Source organism: Bombina bombina, chromosome 4 (assembly GCF_027579735.1).
Source record: "Bombina bombina isolate aBomBom1 chromosome 4, aBomBom1.pri, whole genome shotgun sequence".
Lineage (NCBI taxonomy): Eukaryota > Metazoa > Chordata > Amphibia > Anura > Bombinatoridae > Bombina > Bombina bombina.
In genome coordinates this window covers 1,229,368,934-1,229,387,339 of record NC_069502.1, presented here as the reverse complement: position 1 = coordinate 1,229,387,339, position 18,406 = coordinate 1,229,368,934, and the positions used below count along the sequence as shown (strand labels likewise).

At 38.5% G+C, this 18,406-nt stretch overlaps 1 protein-coding gene across 1 annotated transcript in view; it reads right to left on the bottom strand.

Annotated features, from left to right (window-relative positions):
- Positions 1 to 18,406, bottom strand: part of CUL9 (cullin 9) — a gene marked incomplete in the record, with an annotated part of 1,346,550 nt that overhangs the window by 1,211,998 nt on the left and 116,146 nt on the right. Inside the window, 1 exon segment of the mRNA XM_053712774.1 lies at positions 2,510 to 2,664. Within this exon segment, the coding sequence (XP_053568749.1) occupies positions 2,510 to 2,664 (155 nt within the window).

Genomic DNA, 18,406 nt, shown 5'->3' with positions numbered 1-18,406 from the left:
TTTCGCCGTAGCTTTCTCAATCAGTCACTATTGAGAAAGCTACAGCGAAACGAGTTTAGTGACGCCCCTTCAGGTGTCGGAGGTATTTAGCACTTTGTTTGTCAAAGTCAATAAGGATTCTTCTCCAGGTCTGTACCATTATTTACTTTTACTCAAGTCTTTTCAAATAAAAGCTAAGTTTTATACGAACATAACTGGAAAAGTGAAGAATGTCTTTATTTGAAACCTGTCACAGTTACTATTTTTTTGCTACAACATTCTGATTACAAGTGTTGCTTATATACCATGTGACCATTTGCGGTATAACAATTTGTACAGGTTTCATGTTCGTCAACCTTTCATTATCTAAATGCACTTTCTCGCCCACATCTTTTTTCATTAATCTTTATATGGATAACACACTCCTGCAGTAGTGGAACAGTAGGAAGTGTTTTGCTTATCGATAACTGTGCTTTCTTAAAAGGGTTAAGCACAGGTGTGGTGCATATTATAGCCACAACAGAGGAGTGCTCCTTGGACAGTTATAAACAACCCCAAAGAACCCTCAAGCAAATGCCCCATAAAACAGAAAATGTTACTCCCAGACACAAAAACGTTTGTCCCAAATTCACATAACAAACTGAGTGCCCACAAAAAATTAACCTTTTATGCAAGCTAGTAAAAACCTCTGATAACACTAGGATTACTGCTTACCCTTCCCCTAATGGGGACACTGTCAGCCTTTCTGAGTTAACACAGTCTCTGCAGAAAATATGACTGAACATACCTCATTGCTGTATAGCAAGAAACCGCTCCTCACACTGAAGTTTTCCTGTACTCCTCAGCTTCTGTGGGAACAGCAGTGGACCTTAGTTACAAATGCTAAGATCATCATCCTCCAGGCAGAAATCTTCATCTATGTCCTGCCTGAGAGTAAATAGTACAACCGGTACCATTTAAAAATAACAAACACTTGATTGAAGATAAAATAAAACTAACAGTTTAACACTTCTTCTCTTTACTCTTCCTGATTAGAGCCAGCAAAGAGAATGACTGGGGGTGGAGTTAAGGGGGGAGCTATATAGACAGCTCTGCTGTGTTGCTCTCTTTGCTACTTCCTGTCAGGAAGGACAATATCCCACAAGTTAGGATGAATCCGTGGACTCGGTACATCATGCAAAAGAAATAAGGCACTTTATTTCTACTCACCCACACAAGGAGGACTTGGTCAGACCACAAACTACATTTGGAACCCAATGTTATAAGTGATACAATTTCTACTACTTATAAAGTTATACTTGAGGAGAAAGATTTAATATAAATAATTCTAATGCACAATGGAATAAGATATTTCTGTCTATAAATAAATCCTCTCTCTGTATCTAAACAGGAAGAAGACTATAAATTGTTGACAGATGGAAGCTAACTCCACTGCACGACCATTCTATATCTCAGCTTCGTATAGATGCTGGAAGAGGTGCAGGGGAGAGGGCACTTTAAATAATATCTGGTAGAGTTGTGAGGTGCTACAAACCTACTAATCTTGTATTATCAAGCAAATTAACGCTGTTATTGGTTGCTCTATTGTTCCCATATACATATAGTTGTAATTACCCTCAAATTACCTTGTTCAACATTATGCTGAATTGCGCTAAACGACTTCTCCCCTCTCTATTGGAAGCAAACAATATGTCCACCTGCCACTGAACGGCAACAGCTAGTGTCTCACACACTCCATCTTCTTACGCACCATTATATAAAAATACAAACTAGATTTTATCTTAAAATGTGGAATTTGTTTGAAATTACACCTTACGGTGTTGAGGAGAGTTGGAGGGTGGGTACCTGGCAAAGATCTGCATCCTCAGTTTTTTGTTTATCTGGAACGTCCTCAAAAAGACACCTTACACCTAATTTTAATAGGTTTATATTTCCATTTCTTAATTCTTTAGTTTAGGACATATTCCCTAAAGACCTTTCTGTTCAGGGAAGCTTATCACCCGACTCATTAACATACTAACTTCACTTAACTAACAGCTGCCCTCTATCTCCTCACTAATATCATTCTCACCTCCTGTTTCCAATCCTACCCATCTAGATTGTAAGTTCCCACAGGAATAGGGCCCTCAATTCCCCCTGTTTTTGTCTGTAAAATTTTGTTGTATTGTTTCTCCATTGTACGGTTATCCTTGTACCCATGGGCAGCGCTGCAGAATCTGTTGGCGCTTTATAAATAAAGAATAATAATAATAATAATGTTGATATGAGTATTTGTTCTATTCCTTTGTTCAGCAAGATCATTTGGAGATAACAATTTCCTCTACTAGCCCCTGTATTTAAAAATGATATTGTGCTTCCACCTATTGTCAAAGTTTTAAGATGACTTGAACCATAATTTTCAATGTCCCATAAAATATAAATAAAAGTCTAAAGCAAAACTCTAAATCCCCCCTGTACATACATTCCCCATTACATCACTCACAATATAACTCCCTACCCACCTTCCCCACTCACACTTGCCTTTACTCACCTGAGGAAGGTGGATTCCCTCAAAAGAAATGCAGTGCTCCTCCGAGCTGGTGGTCTCGGCAAACAGCTGCAGCAATGTGTAGCGGCTCTCAAAGTCCATGTGTTGCTCAATGCCATCCTGCTGACTGAGTGACAGCAAGACATGGGCTCGGCTCCCTGCAAAAGCATCAGAAAGCAACAGGTCAATTATCTGCAACTGACGTCATCTTACACAGCAGCACATCATTTATGAGTATGTAATAGGTAAACTAGCACTGACAGACAGATCTGACTATAACTGGGCTAGACGGCTGAGCTCGGCACTAGCGATGACAGGGGCCAGGCGGTCAGGCTCGGCACTAGTGATGACAGGGGCCAGGCGGCTGAGCTCAGGCACTAGTGATGACAGGGGCCAGGCGGCTGAGCTCAGGCACTAGTGATGACAGGGGCCAGGCGGCTGAGCTCGGCACTAGTGATGACAGGGGCCAGGCGGCTGAGCTCGGCACTAGTGATGACAGGGGCCAGGCGGCTGAGCTCGGCACTAGTGATGACAGAGGCCAGGCGGCTAAGTTTGGCACTAGTGATGACAGGGGCCAGGCGGCTGAGTTTGGCCCTAGTGATGACAGGGGCCAGGCGGCTGAGTTTGGCCCTAGTGATGACAGGGGCCAGGCGGCTGAGTTTGGCACTAGTGATGACAGGGGCCAGGCGGCTGAGCTCGGCACTAGTGATGACAGGGGCCAGGCGGCTGAGCTCGGCACTAGTGATGACAGGGGCCAAGCGGCTGAGCTCGGCACTAGTGATGACAGGGGCCAGGCGGCTGAGCTCGGCACTAGTGATGACAGGGGCCAGGCGGCTGAGCTCGGCACTAGTGATGACAGGGGCCAGGCGGCTGAGCTCGGCACTAGTGATGACAGGGGCCAGGCTCGGCACTAGTGATGACAGGGGCCAGGTGGCTGAGCTCGGCACTAGTGATGACAGGGGCCAGGTGGCTGAGTTTGGCCCTAATGATGACAGGGGCCAGGCGGCTGAGTTTGGCCCTAGTGATGACAGGGGCCAGGCGGTCAGGCTCGGCACTAGTGATGACAGGGGCCAGGCTCGGCACTAGTGATGACAGGGGCCAGGCGGCTGAGCTCGGCACTAGTGATGACAGGGGCCAGGCGGCTGAGCTCGGCACTAGTGATGACAGGGGCCAGGCGGCTGAGCTCGGCACTAGTGATGACAGGGGCCAGGCGGCTGAGCTCGGCACTAGTGATGACAGGGGCCAGGCGGCTGAGCTCGGCACTAGTGATGACAGGGGCCAGGCGGCTGAGCTCGGCACTAGTGATGACAGGGGCCAGGCGGCTGAGTTTGGCATTGAAGACGACAGGGGCGAGGCAGCCGGGCTTGGCACTGGTGACAGGGGGTTAGTGGCTGATAGGAGGCAGAGCCAGGCAAATGGCTCAGCATTGACAAAGATGTGGGGCAGGTGGAGAGCTCAGTAATGATAACATGGAGCAGGTATATGGCTCAGTATCGATGAAAGGACATTTTTAATTCTTGACTATCATGACTCGATATGTTTATTCATTTCTCTCTGACAGTAACGATTTCCCTGTCCGCCCTCACTCACAGCTGTGTCAGAATCTCAAAAATTACTGCACAAGACAGAGGTCACCAATTCTTTAAAAAAAATAAACTATGTGGTTAAATCTTTTTTTTTTTTTGTAAGGTTTATGTCTCAAAACTAATAACGAACTGGAGTTTTCTCCTCTTCATCAATTCCTTACTGTAAAGTTTAGCAAACTTAAAAAGTTCTCTTTTTTTCAGTTAAATAATGATCACTTATTTTATTGTACAGCATTTAAACAATGAATATGATGTGCAAGTGTTAGAAATAGCTGTAAGATTCTGTAAGTGAAGAGTGGAAATCCCCTACACTAATATACACAACACATAAACCAGCCCCAGACCCACACATTATCTGTTGTGATTCAGACAGAACATACCATTTAAAAAAGGTTCCATTTTAATTCTAATAAATGAAATTAGCTGTTACAACAGTATTCAGTGCATCTGGAGCGCTTCATGTAAAAACTGTGCGTTACCAGCCTTTGCCTGTAACACAACAATAACCCTTTGATTGGCCATTACACCTATGCAGATATTTGACCACTTCATTGCACAGAACACGCGCAAGCTATATTGCGATTAAATCACTACTGTGTGTCACATGGAAAACTATGGAAGTGATTCGTACCAGGCTGTGATTAGCTATGACTAAATCTTTACTGCTTTAATGTCATATGTCACACAAGTTATGTTTTGTTAAACACACCTACTTTACACAATCAACTCATTTTCACTGTAGAATGTAAGAGAATATCCGCTGTATTAATTGGTGTGTATGGGATAAGAAGGTATAACTGGTGTGTATATGTGATAAGAAGGTATAACTGGTGTGTATATGTGATAAGAAGGTATAACTGGTGTGTATATGTGATAAGAAGGTATAGCTGGTGTGTATGTGATAAGAAGGTATAACTGGTGTGTATATGGGATAAGAAGGTATAACTGGTGTGTATATGGGATAAGAAGGTATAACTGGTGTGTATATGTGATAAGAAGGTATAACTGGTGTGTATATGTGATAAGAAGGTATAACTGGTGTGTATATGTGATAAGAAGGTATAACTGGTGTGTATATGTGATAAGAAGGTATAGCTGGTGTGTATATGTGATAAGAAGGTATAGCTGGTGTGTATATGTGATAAGAAGGTATAACTGGTGTGTATATGTGATAAGAAGGTATAGCTGGTGTGTATATGTGATAAGAAGGTATAGCTGGTGTATATGTGATAAGAAGGTATAACTAGTTTATATGTGATAAGAAGGTATAGCTGGTGTGTATATGTGATAAGAAGGTATAGCTGGTGTGTATATGTGATAAGAAGGTATAGCTGGTGTGTATATGTGATAAGAAGGTATAATTGGTGTGGATATGTGATAAGAAGGTATAACTGGTGTGGATATGTGATAAGAAGGTATAACTGGTGTGGATATGTGATAAGAAGGTATAACTGGTGTGGATATGTGATAAGAAGGTATAACTGGTGTGGATATGTGATAAGAAGGTATAACTGGTGTGTATATGTGATAAGAAGGTATAACTGGTGTGGATATGTGATAAGAAGGTATAACTGGTGTGGATATGTGATAAGAAGGTATAATTGGTGTGGATATGTGATAAGAAGGTATAACTGGTGTGGATATGTGATAAGAAGGTATAACTGGTGTGTATATGTGATAAGAAGGTATAGCTGGTGTATATGTGATAAGAAGGTATAACTAGTTTATATGTGATAAGAAGGTATAGCTGGTGTGTATATGTGATAAGAAGGTATAGCTGGTGTGTATATGTGATAAGAAGGTATAGCTGGTGTGTATATGTGATAAGAAGGTATAATTGGTGTGGATATGTGATAAGAAGGTATAACTGGTGTGGATATGTGATAAGAAGGTATAACTGGTGTGGATATGTGATAAGAAGGTATAACTGGTGTGGATATGTGATAAGAAGGTATAACTGGTGTGGATATGTGATAAGAAGGTATAACTGGTGTGTATATGTGATAAGAAGGTATAACTGGTGTGGATATGTGATAAGAAGGTATAACTGGTGTGGATATGTGATAAGAAGGTATAATTGGTGTGGATATGTGATAAGAAGGTATAACTGGTGTGGATATGTGATAAGAAGGTATAACTGGTGTGGATATGTGATAAGAAGGTATAACTGGTGTGTATATGTGATAAGAAGGTATAACTGGTGTGTATATGTGATAAGAAGGTATAACTGGTGTGTATATGTGATAAGAAGGTATAACTGGTGTGTATATGTGATAAGAAGGTATAACTGGTGTGTATATGTGATAAGAAGGTATAGCTGGTGTGTATATGTGATAAGAAGGTATAGCTGGTGTGTATATGTGATAAGAAGGTATAACTGGTGTGTATATGTGATAAGAAGGTATAGCTGGTGTGTATATGTGATAAGAAGGTATAGCTGGTGTATATGTGATAAGAAGGTATAACTAGTTTATATGTGATAAGAAGGTATAGCTGGTGTGTATATGTGATAAGAAGGTATAGCTGGTGTGTATATGTGATAAGAAGGTATAGCTGGTGTGTATATGTGATAAGAAGGTATAATTGGTGTGGATATGTGATAAGAAGGTATAACTGGTGTGGATATGTGATAAGAAGGTATAACTGGTGTGGATATGTGATAAGAAGGTATAACTGGTGTGGATATGTGATAAGAAGGTATAACTGGTGTGGATATGTGATAAGAAGGTATAACTGGTGTGTATATGTGATAAGAAGGTATAACTGGTGTGGATATGTGATAAGAAGGTATAACTGGTGTGGATATGTGATAAGAAGGTATAATTGGTGTGGATATGTGATAAGAAGGTATAACTGGTGTGGATATGTGATAAGAAGGTATAACTGGTGTGTATATGTGATAAGAAGGTATAGCTGGTGTATATGTGATAAGAAGGTATAACTAGTTTATATGTGATAAGAAGGTATAGCTGGTGTGTATATGTGATAAGAAGGTATAGCTGGTGTGTATATGTGATAAGAAGGTATAGCTGGTGTGTATATGTGATAAGAAGGTATAATTGGTGTGGATATGTGATAAGAAGGTATAACTGGTGTGGATATGTGATAAGAAGGTATAACTGGTGTGGATATGTGATAAGAAGGTATAACTGGTGTGGATATGTGATAAGAAGGTATAACTGGTGTGGATATGTGATAAGAAGGTATAACTGGTGTGTATATGTGATAAGAAGGTATAACTGGTGTGGATATGTGATAAGAAGGTATAACTGGTGTGGATATGTGATAAGAAGGTATAATTGGTGTGGATATGTGATAAGAAGGTATAACTGGTGTGGATATGTGATAAGAAGGTATAACTGGTGTGGATATGTGATAAGAAGGTATAACTGGTGTGTATATGTGATAAGAAGGTATAACTGGTGTGTATATGTGATAAGAAGGTATAACTGGTGTGTATATGTGATAAGAAGGTATAACTGGTGTGGATATGTGATAAGAAGGTATAACTAGTTTATATGTGATAAGAAGGTATAACTAGTTTATATGTGATAAGAAGGTATAACTGGTGTGTATATGTGATAAGAAGGTATAACTGGTGTGTATTTGTGATAAGAAGGTATAACTGGTGTGGATATGTGATAAGAAGGTATAACTGGTGTGGATATGTGATAAGAAGGTATAACTGGTGTGGATATGTGATAAGAAGGTATAACTGGTGTGGATATGTGATAAGAAGGTATAACTGGTGTGTATATGTGATAAGAAGGTGTAACTGGTGTGTATATGTGATAAGAAGGTGTAACTGGTGTGTATATGTGATAAGAAGGTATAACTGGTGTATATATGTGATAAGAAGGTATAACTGGTGTGTATATGTGATAAGAAGGTGTAACTGGTGTGTATATGTGATAAGACAGTGTAACTGGTGTGTATATGTGATAAGAAGGTATAACTGGTGTATATATGTGATAAGAAGGTATAACTGGTGTGTATATGTGATAAGAAGGTGTAACTGGTGTGTATATGTGATAAGACAGTGTAACTGGTGTGTATATGTGATAAGAAGGTATAACTGGTGTATATATGTGATAAGAAGGTATAACTGGTGTGTATATGTGATAAGAAGGTGTAACTGGTGTGTATATGTGATAAGACAGTGTAACTGGTGTGTAAATGTGATAAGAAGGTATAACTGGTGTATATATGTGATAAGAAGGTATAACTGGTGTGTATATGTGATAAGAAGGTATAATTGGTGTATATATGTGATAAGAAGGTATAACTGGTGTGTATATGTGATAAGAAGGTATAGCTGGTGTATATGTGATTAGAAGGTATAACTAGTTTATATGTGATAAGAAGGTATAGCTGGTGTGTATACAGGGAGTGCAGAATTATTAGGCAAGTTGTATTTTTGAGGATTAATTTTATTATTGAACAACCATGTTCTCAATGAACCCAAAAAACTCAGTAATATCAAAGCTGAATAGTTTTGGAAGTAGTTTTTAGTTTGTTTTTAGTTATAGCTATTTTAGGGGGATATCTGTGTGTGCAGGTGACTATTACTGTGCATAATTATTAGGCAACTTAACAAAAAACAAATATATACCCATTTCAATTATTTATTTTTACCAGTGAAACCAATATAACATCTCAACATTCACAAATATACATTTCTGACATTCAAAAACAAAACAAAAACAAATCAGTGACCAATATAGCCACCTTTCTTTGCAAGGACACTCAAAAGCCTGCCATCCATGGATTCTGTCAGTGTTTTGATCTGTTCACCATCAACATTGCGTGCAGCAGCAACCACAGCCTCCCAGACACTGTTCAGAGAGGTGTACTGTTTTCCCTCCTTGTAAATCTCACATTTGATGATGGACCACAGGTTCTCAATGGGGTTCAGATCAGGTGAACAAGGAGGCCATGTCATTAGATTTTCTTCTTTTATACCCTTTCTTGCCAGCCACGCTGTGGAGTACTTGGACGCGTGTGATGGAGCATTGTCCTGCATGAAAATCATGTTTTTCTTGATGGATGCAGACTTCTTCCTGTACCACTGCTTGAAGAAGGTGTCTTCCAGAAACTGGCAGTAGGACTGGGAGTTGAGCTTGACTCCATCCTCAACCCGAAAAGGCCCCACAAGCTCATCTTTGATGATACCAGCCCAAACCAGTACTCCACCTCCACCTTGCTGGCGTCTGAGTCGGACTGGAGCTCTCTGCCCTTTACCAATCCAGCCACGGGCCCATCCATCTGGCCCATCAAGACTCACTCTCATTTCATCAGTCCATAAAACCTTAGAAAAATCAGTCTTGAGATATTTCTTGGCCCAGTCTTGACGTTTCAGCTTGTGTGTCTTGTTCAGTGGTGGTCGTCTTTCAGCCTCTCTTACCTTGGCCATGTCTCTGAGTATTGCACACCTTGTGCTTTTGGGCACTCCAGTGATGTTGCAGCTCTGAAATATGGCCAAACTGGTGGCAAGTGGCATCTTGGCAGCTGCACGCTTGACTTTTCTCAGTTCATGGGCAGTTATTTTGCACCTTGGTTTTTCCACACGCTTCTTGCGACCCTGTTGACTATTTTGAATGAAACGCTTGATTGTTCGATGATCACGCTTCAGAAGCTTTGCAATTTTAAGAGTGCTGCATCCCTCTGCAAGATATCTCACTATTTTTGACTTTTCTGAGCCTGTCAAGTCCTTCTTTTGACCCATTTTGCCAAAGGAAAGGAAGTTGCCTAATAATTATGCACACCTGATATAGGGTGTTGATGTCATTAGACCACAACCCTTCTCATTACAGAGATGCACATCACCTAATATGCTTAATTGGTAGTAGGCTTTCGAGCCTATACAGCTTGGAGTAAGACAACATGCATAAAGAGGATGATGTGGTCAAAATACTAATTTGCCTAATAATTCTGCACTCCCTGTATGTGATAAGAAGGTATAGCTGGTGTGTATATGTGATAAAAAGGTATAGCTGGTGTGTATATGTGATAAGAAGGTATAGCTGGTGTGTATATGTGATAAGAAGGTATAGCTGGTGTGTATATGTGATAAGAAGGTATAGCTGGTGTGTATATGTGATAAGAAGGTATAGCTGGTGTGTATATGTGATAAGAAGGTATAGCTGGTGTGTATATGTGATAAGAAGGTATAGCTGGTGTGTATATGTGATAAGAAGGTATAGCTGGTGTGTATATGTGATAAGAAGGTATAGCTGGTGTGTATATGTGATAAGAAGGTATAGCTGGTGTGTATATGTGATAAGAAGGTATAGCTGGTGTGTATATGTGATAAGAAGGTATAGCTGGTGTGTATATGTGATAAGAAGGTATAGCTGGTGTGTATATGTGATAAGAAGGTATAGCTGGTGTGTATATGTGATAAGAAGGTATAGCTGGTGTGTATATGTGATAAGAAGGTATAGCTGGTGTGTATATGTGATAAGAAGGTATAACTGGTGTGTATATGTGATAAGAAGGTATAGCTGGTGTGTATATGTGATAAGAAGGTATAGCTGGTGTGTATATGTGATAAGAAGGTATAGCTGGTGTGTATATGTGATAAGAAGGTATAGCTGGTGTGTATATGTGATAAGAAGGTATAGCTGGTGTGTATATGTGATAAGAAGGTATAGCTGGTGTGTATATGTGATAAGAAGGTATAGCTGGTGTGTATATGTGATAAGAAGGTATAGCTGGTGTGTATATGTGATAAGAAGGTATAGCTGGTGTGTATATGTGATAAGAAGGTATAGCTGGTGTGGATATGTGATAAGAAGGTATAACTGGTGTGTATATGTGATAAGAAGGTATAGCTGGTGTATATATGTGATAAGAAGGTATAATTGGTGTGTATATGTGAAAAGAAGGTATAATTGGTGTGTATATGTGATAAGAAGGTATAACTGCTGTGTATATGTGATAAGAAGGTATAGCTGGTGTGTATATGTGATAAGAAGGTATAGCTGGTGTGTATATGTGATAAGAAGGTATAACTGGTGTGTATATGTGATAAGAAGGTATAGCTGGTGTGTATATGTGATAAGAAGGTATAACTGGTGTGTATATGTGATAAGAAGGTATAACTGGTGTGGATATGTGATAAGAAGGTATAACTGGTGTGTATATGTGATAAGAAGGTATAACTGGTGTGTATATGTGATAAGAAGGTATAACTGGTGTGGATATGTGATAAGAAGGTATAACTGGTGTGGATATGTGATAAGAAGGTATAACTGGTGTGGATATGTGATAAGAAGGTATAACTGGTGTGTATATGTGATAAGAAGGTATAACTGGTGTGTATATGTGATAAGAAGGTATAACTGGTGTGTATATGTGATAAGAAGGTATAACTGGTGTGTATATGTGATAAGAAGGTATAACTGGTGTGTATATGTGATAAGAAGGTATAACTGGTGTGTATATGTGATAAGAAGGTATAACTGGTGTGTATATGTGATAAGAAGGTATAACTGGTGTGTATATGTGATAAGAAGGTATAACTGGTGTGTATATGTGATAAGAAGGTATAACAGGTGTGGATATGTGATAAGAAGGTATAACTGGTGTGGATATGTGATAAGAAGGTATAACTGGTGTGGATATGTGATAAGAAGGTATAACTGGTGTATATATGTGATAAGAAGGTATAGCTGGTGTGTATATGTGATAAGAAGGTATAGCTGGTGTGTATATGTGATAAAAAGGTATAACTGGTGTGTATATGTGATAAAAAGGTATAACTGGTGTGTATATGTGATAAGAAGGTATAATTGGTGTATATATGTGATAAGAAGGTATAGCTGGTGTGTATATGTGATAAGAAGGTATAGCTGGTGTGTATATGTGATAAGAAGGTATAGCTGGTGTGTATATGTGATAAGAAGGTATAGCTGGTGTGTATATGTGATAAGGTATAGCTGGTGTGTATATGTGATAAGAAGGTATAGCTGGTGTGTATATGTGATAAGAAGGTATAGCTGGTGTGTATATGTGATAAGAAGGTATAGCTGGTGTGTATATGTGATAAGAAGGTATAATTGGTGTGTATATGTGATAAGAAGGTATAGCTGGTGTATATGTGATAAGAAGGTATAGCTGGTGTGTATATGTGATAAGAAGGTATAGCTGGTGTGTATATGTGATAAGAAGGTATAACTGGTGTGGATATGTGATAAGAAGGTATAACTGGTGTGTATATGTGATAAGAAGGTATAACTGGTGTGTATATGTGATAAGAAGGTATAACTGGTGTGTATATGTGATAAGAAGGTATAACTGGTGTGTATATGTGATAAGAAGGTATAACTGGTGTGTATATGTGATAAGAAGGTATAACTGGTGTGTATATGTGATAAGAAGGTATAACTGGTGTGTATATGTGATAAGAAGGTATAACTGGTGTGTATATGTGATAAGAAGGTATAACTGGTGTGTATATGTGATAAGAAGGTATAACTGGTGTGTATATGTGATAAGAAGGTATAACTGGTGTGGATATGTGATAAGAAGGTATAACTGGTGTGTATATGTGATAAGAAGGTATAACTGGTGTATATATGTGATAAGAAGGTATAACTGGTGTGTATATGTGATAAGAAGGTATAGCTGGTGTGTATATGTGATAAGAAGGTATAGCTGGTGTGTATATGTGATAAGAAGGTATAGCTGGTGTGTATATGTGATAAGAAGGTATAGCTGGTGTGTATATGTGATAAGAAGGTATAATTGGTGTATATATGTGATAAGAAGGTATAGCTGGTGTATATGTGATAAGAAGGTATAACTAGTTTATATGTGATAAGAAGGTATAGCTGGTGTGTATATGTGATAAGAAGGTATAACTGGTGTATATATGTGATAAGAAGGTATAACTGGTGTGTATATGTGATAAAAAGGTATAACTAGTTTATATGTGATAAGAAGGTATAGCTGGTGTGTATATGTGATAAGAAGGTATAGCTGGTGTGTATATGTGATAAGAAGGTATAGCTGGTGTGTATATGTGATAAGAAGGTATAATTGGTGTATATATGTGATAAGAAGGTATAACTGGTGTGGATATGTGATAAGAAGGTATAACTGGTGTGGATATGTGATAAGAAGGTATAACTGGTGTGGATATGTGATAAGAAGGTATAACTGGTGTGGATATGTGATAAGAAGGTATAACTGGTGTGGATATGTGATAAGAAGGTATAACTGGTGTGGATATGTGATAAGAAGGTATAACTGGTGTGGATATGTGATAAGAAGGTATAACTGGTGTGTATATGTGATAAGAAGGTATAACTGGTGTGTATATGGGATAAGAAGGTATAACTGGTGTGTATATGTGATAAGAAGGTATAACTGGTGTGTATATGTGATAAGAAGGTATAACTGGTGTGTATATGTGATAAGAAGGTATAACTGGTGTGTATATGTGATAAGAAGGTATAACTGGTGTGGATATGTGATAAGAAGGTATAACTGGTGTGGATATGTGATAAGAAGGTATAACTGGTGTGGATATGTGATAAGAAGGTATAACTGGTGTGGATATGTGATAAGAAGGTATAACTGGTGTGTATATGTGATAAGAAGGTATAACTGGTGTGTATATGTGATAAGAAGGTGTAACTGGTGTGTATATGTGATAAGAAGGTATAACTGGTGTGTATATGTGATAAGAAGGTATAACTGGTGTGTATATGTGATAAGAAGGTGTAACTGGTGTGTATATGTGATAAGAAGGTATAGCTGGTGTGTATATGTGATAAGAAGGTATAGCTGGTGTGTATATGTGATAAGAAGGTATAACTGGTGTGTATATGTGATAAGAAGGTGTAACTGGTGTGTATATGTGATAAGAAGGTATAACTGGTGTATATATGTGATAAGAAGGTATAACTGGTGTGTATATGTGATAAGAAGGTGTAACTGGTGTGTATATGTGATAAGACAGTGTAACTGGTGTGTATATGTGATAAGAAGGTATAACTGGTGTATATATGTGATAAGAAGGTATAACTGGTGTGTATATGTGATAAGAAGGTGTAACTGGTGTGTATATGTGATAAGACAGTGTAACTGGTGTGTATATGTGATAAGAAGGTATAACTGGTGTATATATGTGATAAGAAGGTATAACTGGTGTGTATATGTGATAAGAAGGTGTAACTGGTGTGTATATGTGATAAGACAGTGTAACTGGTGTGTAAATGTGATAAGAAGGTATAACTGGTGTATATATGTGATAAGAAGGTATAACTGGTGTGTATGTGATAAGAAGGTATAATTGGTGTATATATGTGATAAGAAGGTATAACTGGTGTGTATATGTGATAAGAAGGTATAGCTGGTGTATATGTGATAAGAAGGTATAACTAGTTTATATGTGATAAGAAGGTATAGCTGGTGTGTATACAGGGAGTGCAGAATTATTAGGCAAGTTGTATTTTTGAGGATTAATTTTATTATTGAACAACCATGTTCTCAATGAACCCAAAAAACTCAGTAATATCAAAGCTGAATAGTTTTGGAAGTAGTTTTTAGTTTGTTTTTAGTTTTAGCTATTTTAGGGGGATATCTGTGTGTGCAGGTGACTATTACTGTGCATAATTATTAGGCAACTTAACAAAAAACAAATATATACCCATTTCAATTATTTATTTTTACCAGTGAAACCAATATAACATCTCAACATCCACAAATATACATTTCTGACATTCAAAAACAAAACAAAAACAAATCACTGACCAATATAGCCACTTTTCTTTGCAAGGACACTCAAAAGCCTGCCATCCATGGATTCTATCAGTGTTTTGATCTGTTCACCATCAACATTGCGTGCAGCAGCAACCACAGCCTCCCAGACACTGTTCAGAGAGGTGTACTGTTTTCCCTCCTTGTAAATCTCACATTTGATGATGGACCACAGGTTCTCAATGGGGTTCAGATCAGGTGAACAAGGAGGCCATGTCATTAGATTTTCTTCTTTTATACCCTTTCTTGCCAGCCACGCTGTGGAGTACTTGGACGCGTGTGATGGAGCATTGTCCTGCATGAAAATCATGTTTTTCTTGAAGGATGCAGACTTCTTCCTGTACCACCGCTTGAAGAAGGTGTCTTCCAGAAACTGGCAGTAGGACTGGGAGTTGAGCTTGACTCCATCCTCAACCCGAAAAGGCCCCACAAGCTCATCTTTGATGATACCAGCCCAAACCAGTACTCCACCTCCACCTTGCTGGCGTCTGAGTCGGACTGGAGCTCTCTGCCCTTTACCAATCCAGCCACGGGCCCATCCATCTGGCCCATCAAGACTCACTCTCATTTCATCAGTCCATAAAACCTTAGAAAAATCAGTCTTGAGATATTTCTTGGCCCAGTCTTGACGTTTCAGCTTGTGTGTCTTGTTCAGTGGTGGTCGTCTTTCAGCCTCTCTTACCTTGGCCATGTCTCTGAGTATTGCACACCTTGTGCTTTTGGGCACTCCAGTGATGTTGCAGCTCTGAAATATGGCCAAACTGGTGGCAAGTGGCATCTTGGCAGCTGCACGCTTGACTTTTCTCAGTTCATGGGCAGTTATTTTGCACCTTGGTTTTTCCACACGCTTCTTGCGACCCTGTTGACTATTTTGAATGAAACGCTTGATTGTTCGATGATCACGCTTCAGAAGCTTTGCAATTTTAAGAGTGCTGCATCCCTCTGCAAGATATCTCACTATTTTTGACTTTTCTGAGCCTGTCAAGTCCTTCTTTTGACCCATTTTGCCAAAGGAAAGGAAGTTGCCTAATAATTATGCACACCTGATATAGGGTGTTGATGTCATTAGACCACAACCCTTCTCATTACAGAGATGCACATCACCTAATATGCTTAATTGGTAGTAGGCTTTCGAGCCTATACAGCTTGGAGTAAGACAACATGCATAAAGAGGATGATGTGGTCAAAATACTAATTTGCCTAATAATTCTGCACTCCCTGTATGTGATAAGAAGGTATAGCTGGTGTGTATATGTGATAAAAAGGTATAGCTGGTGTGTATATGTGATAAGAAGGTATAGCTGGTGTGTATATGTGATAAGAAGGTATAGCTGGTGTGTATATGTGATAAGAAGGTATAGCTGGTGTGTATATGTGATAAGAAGGTATAGCTGGTGTGTATATGTGATAAGAAGGTATAGCTGGTGTGTATATGTGATAAGAAGGTATAGCTGTGTGTATATGTGATAAGAAGGTATAGCTGGTGTGTATATGTGATAAGAAGGTATAGCTGGTGTGTATATGTGATAAGAAGGTATAGCTGGTGTGTATATGTGATAAGAAGGTATAGCTGGTGTGTATATGTGATAAGAAGGTATAGCTGGTGTGTATATGTGATAAGAAGGTATAGCTGGTGTGTATATGTGATAAGAAGGTATAACTGGTGTGTATATGTGATAAGAAGGTATAACTGGTGTGTATATGTGATAAGAAGGTATAACTGGTGTGTATATGTGATAAGAAGGTATAACTGGTGTGGATATGTGATAAGAAGGTATAACTGGTGTGTATATGTGATAAGAAGGTATAACTGGTGTGTATATGTGATAAGAAGGTATAACTGGTGTGTATATGTGATAAGAAGGTATAACTGGTGTGTATATGTGATAAGAAGGTATAACTGGTGTGGATATGTGATAAGAAGGTATAACTGGTGTGTATATGTGATAAGAAGGTATAACTGGTGTGTATATGTGATAAGAAGGTATAACTGGTGTGGATATGTGATAAGAAGGTATAACTGGTGTGTATATGTGATAAGAAGGTGTAACTGGTGTGTATATGTGATAAGAAGGTATAGCTGGTGTGTATATGTGATAAGAAGGTATAACTGGTGTGTATATGTGATAAGAAGGTATAACTGGTGTGGATATGTGATAAGAAGGTATAACTGGTGTGTATATGTGATAAGAAGGTATAACTGGTGTGTATATGTGATAAGAAGGTATAACTGGTGTGTATATGTGATAAGAAGGTATAACTGGTGTGTATATGTGATAAGAAGGTATAACTGGTGTGGATATGTGATAAGAAGGTATAACTGGTGTGTATATGTGATAAGAAGGTATAACTGGTGTGTATATGGGATAAGAAGGTATAGCTGGTGTATATATGTGATAAGAAGGTATAATTGGTGTGTATATGTGACAAGAAGGTATAATTGGTGTGTATATGTGACAAGAAGGTATAACTGGTGTGTATATGTGATAAGAAGGTATAGCTGGTGTATATGTGATAAGAAGGTATAGCTGGTGTGTATATGTGATAAGAAGGTATAACTGGTGTGTATATGTGATAAGAAGGTATAACTGGTGTGGATATGTGATAAGAAGGTATAACTGGTGTGTATATGTGATAAGAAGGTATAACTGGTGTGTATATGTGATAAGAAGGTATAACTGGTGTGTATATGTGATAAGAAGGTATAACTGGTGTGTATATGTGATAAGAAGGTATAACTGGTGTGGATATGTGATAAGAAGGTATAACTGGTGTGTATATGTGATAAGAAGGTATAACTGGTGTGTATATGTGATAAGAAGGTATAACTGGTGTGGATATGTGATAAGAAGGTATAACTGGTGTGTATATGTGATAAGAAGGTGTAACTGGTGTGTATATGTGATAAGAAGGTATAGCTGGTGTGTATATGTGATAAGAAGGTATAACTGGTGTGTATATGTGATAAGAAGGTATAACTGGTGTGGATATGTGATAAGAAGGTATAACTGGTGTGTATATGTGATAAGAAGGTATAACTGGTGTGTATATGTGATAAGAAGGTATAACTGGTGTGTATATGTGATAAGAAGGTATAACTGGTGTGTATATGTGATAAGAAGGTATAACTGGTGTGGATATGTGATAAGAAGGTATAACTGGTGTGTATATGTGATAAGAAGGTATAACTGGTGTGTATATGGGATAAGAAGGTATAGCTGGTGTATATATGTGATAAGAAGGTATAATTGGTGTGTATATGTGATAAGAAGGTATAATTGGTGTGTATATGTGACAAGAAGGTATAACTGGTGTGTATATGTGATAAGAAGGTATAGCTGGTGTATATGTGATAAGAAGGTATAGCTGGTGTGTATATGTGATAAGAAGGTATAACTGGTGTGTATATGTGATAAGAAGGTATAACTGGTGTGGATATGTGATAAGAAGGTATAACTGGTGTGGATATGTGATAAGAAGGTATAACTGGTGTGGATATGTGATAAGAAGGTATAACTGGTGTGGATATGTGATAAGAAGGTATAAC